Source organism: Cariama cristata, unplaced genomic scaffold (genome assembly GCF_000690535.1).
Source record: "Cariama cristata isolate BGI_N322 unplaced genomic scaffold, ASM69053v1 scaffold13077, whole genome shotgun sequence".
Taxonomy (NCBI): domain Eukaryota; kingdom Metazoa; phylum Chordata; class Aves; order Cariamiformes; family Cariamidae; genus Cariama; species Cariama cristata.
This window is the reverse complement of record NW_009626134.1, coordinates 1-3,530: the sequence shown is the minus strand read 5'-3', so window position 1 is coordinate 3,530 and position 3,530 is coordinate 1. Positions and strand designations below refer to the sequence as shown.

General features: G+C 37.6%; 1 protein-coding gene across 1 annotated transcript; it reads right to left on the bottom strand.

Annotated features, from left to right (window-relative positions):
* On the bottom strand, positions 1–1,227 carry TRIM59 (tripartite motif containing 59). The gene has a single exon (XM_009703897.1). The coding sequence runs from the start codon at positions 1,225–1,227 to the stop codon at positions 1–3; it is 1,227 nt and encodes a 408-aa protein (XP_009702199.1).
* Between the last annotated feature and the right edge of the window lie 2,303 nt (positions 1,228–3,530).

The following is a 3,530-nucleotide window of genomic DNA, read 5'->3' as shown; positions in this document are numbered from 1 at the left end:
TCAAAGAGAAACAATTCTCCCTAAAAACTCCATCAGTAAATTAAATGTATGGCACAGCACATCCACTATATTCTCCAAACGGGTGCAGAAGTTTTGATAAATAAGCAGCAAGAATTCCAAGATATAAGCAGGAGTAGCTTTGATTACAACTGACGACACCGGTTTGTGAAATGAACACACAGTTACTACTATCATTGTTATAAAAAGAAGCAGGACTGCGAAAGGATTGACAGCCTGGAGGAGTTCTTTAGGTTCTCTTCCTTGCTTTCCACCACCTTTGCTGCGTAACTGCCTTTTTGGAATCAGTTTTATTTTTGGAATGACAACCTTGTTGATCTGACCGATTTCAGTTTTAGACCACACATCTTTCAACAGGTGCCCAATCCTTGGATAAATCTCCACAGGGTTAACATCCGGTAGTTGCTTCCGTTTCAAAGCTTTTATACGTTGATGCATATCATCCACCTTCTCCAGAAAAATCAGTGGCGACTCTTCTTCCTGAATAGATGTATTCAGTGACATTAATTCGAGCTGTTCTTCCCTTATTTTTTTCAACCTCTCGATGAGAGGCTCATATTCTTCCAAAACGCGTGTGTTAATTTCATCCAGGGCAATCAGCAGAGCTTGTTTTTTGTGCTCCAAGGTATCGCCAAGTTTCTTAAAATACTGTACTACTATTTTTCTATCGTCCTGAACAATGCTTTCACACCGGGACTTCTGTTCTTTCAGCTTTTCAAGAAGCAAACAGACATCAGTCCAGTGTTTATCAGTGAGCTGCTTGAGAAGTTTTCCAGCAGTCTCCTTTTCTTTTACGTAGGCACTCTGGAGGTCATCTATGGGATGGCCGTTGTGTTTTCCTATTGTAAGGCAATGGCCGCACACCAATTTTCTGTCCAAAAGACAGTAAACGTTCAGCGGTTGTCTATAGTGTTCGCTGCAGGTTGCCACATCGGAGTGATCTTCCTGTTGGTATTTTTCAATAATGGCTTTCAGTGCAAAGTTGACAGGCAACGATTCAGTACCAGCAGCCGGAATTTCAACAATGCTCCTACAGTTAGGACACTTCAGAGGAACTCTCAGGGGTCTCCAAATGGCAAAGTTGCTCGACAGCTGAAGAACGCCTTCCAGGCAATTCCTACAAAACGTATGGGAACAGGGCAGGACGCGTGGATCTTCAAAGATGCTGTAGCAAACGGAACACGTTAATTCTTCCTCAAAGTGATGCATGTCCTACAGAAGAAAAACAAAAAGAAAAAAAAGGGGTTAATCGCTTTTTACAATCAACTCATTTAAAACCATTTCATTAACCTCAGTGCCTCAACGTGACATTTAATGACCAGTAACCTAAGCTACATTGGCAGTTTATTGCTAAGGGGGGGGCGGGGAGGGGGGGAATAAAAAAAGAATGAAAGTGAGCAATGGTTCGAAGATTTCAGCAAATTATGAGCTGCACTTATGATCTAAGTGACTAGACAGCATTCACCCATATCCAACTTCTGCCTTCAAAAGCTAGGAAAAGCAGCGATCTGCTGCTAGGTATTTTTCACAGTGGGCAACAGTAGGAGAGAGAGATAAAAGTTAGAATTAAGTTTCTAAATAACCCAAGAATTATGAAAATTTTCTCCCATGGTGAGTAACATTTTCAACAGAAGAACAGAACAATAAGTACAGAAACTTTTTTCTCTCCCCTAATTTTTTTCAAAAGTTTCTTTCATAATATAAATAGTCATTAGAGTATTAAGCAGTCAAATTTACTAAAAACTATCTCGAGGTTCTGGCAGAACCCAGAGTCTAACTCAAAAGGCCTTTAAATACAATACCACTGACAGTAATTAGGCTCGTACTGTTATTCCTGGGTTACTTCAAGCACAAAGCTAAAAAACTAACTTTCGTTTTCCATCCTTTGTAAAGTTGCCTTGTTTTTCTTTGCCAGCTTAGTGAAATCTCACTCTGAAGTCACAAATAACAATAACTCTAATGCCAGTTTTCATAATAAATCATAATTCTGTTTTTCATTCTGTTCAAAAAATGGGGAAATTAGTATGAACCTTCCTTATCTTTGTGACACATTTTCCTGTCCCCTTCATCAGTTCTAGTCAACTCTGTAGACTTTGCTACACTCCAGGAAAGAAATTGTCCAAACATTTAGTATCAAAGACTAATTTAGAGTCAAAATTTAGACATTTAAATTTTGTCTTAATTTTGAGTATGTCTAGAGTCTAACTCTAAATCTGAAAGCAACACCATGCAGCTGGGCTAACGCAGCTACACGAAGTGCTACTGAACCTTTGTTTGATTCGGTCAGGAAGAAAACTACCTAGGAGATGTATTTAAGGAGGCTGTTTTATTCAGATGTGCCCTCTCAATCTTTTTAATGCAGTAACATATTTTTGCATCAATCTATCAGCCTTTCTCATTGACACCGAGGTTAAGAAAATTTAATTTTAAGTGAATCTACTTAAAAGGAATTGAATGTTCATTATGCTCGTCCTTGAAAATAAAATCTTAGGTTGCATTTGGAATCATGAAAACCACCAAGGACTAAATTCGTCACTAACTAATAAACAATTTACAATAAATAAATTAAGCAGCATTGTTCTTGCAAAAGGCAGAGAGCTAACCGGATGGAAGTCAGAAGCTCAATACTCAGACCTTGGTTCTTTGAGAGTTAAATCAGCTCTGAACAGAGAAACCTGTTCTGGTTGTACAGAAATGAGCGTGGCTTATCTCACTTCATTGAGATAGGCTGGTACACCCAAAAGTGAAAGTGTTCAACTCTGCAAGTCTGATCAGACTCTTCTGCCTTGTAATACCAGACTGAAAAAGTACAATAATTATAATAATAAAAAAATAAATCTAATGGCCACCGTCACCCAAAACATCCAGTTCAATTCAAGGAGGTATTTGTGTGGTGTTAACTTTATATTAAAAACACATTTTGATCAATTCAACTTTAAAAAAAAAAAATCTAGCCAACACACCTCAGGTCATTTTTTCAGCTAATTAATACCAAATGTTGGTTCACTTATTCGAACTCCACGCTTTAAAGAGATCTTGACAACAGTTGGAAGAAAGTCTACTAGAGAGAGATGTAATTCTTAACAACTACCCTTTCAAAGAAGAATGACAAAGTGTGCTAGCATTGATACCTAACTAGTGTATTCTCCTAGTTAAAGAGAATGAATATCAAATACTACAGACATTTAGCAAAAGAGATTCACAACACTTTGACACTAAATCTACTTCTGTACTGCTCTCACTAAAGACCATGAGGTATTTCTCTTTTCACGGGGGAGCCACAAACAATTTCTTTTCCAGCTTTTCCAGTCAGCCACTGTGGCAACACTAGGTTCCTTAGCTCTATACGTTAGTAATTTCACATCTTAAAGTGATGCTGCAGACATTGAAACTAAAGAAATGTGTCAATAATGAAGGGGAGCTGAACAACAAATCTACTCCACTGTCTGGATAAATTATTTTTTGAGAATAAATTCCCACAGGAAATAAATTTAAATTTTTTATTTATATAT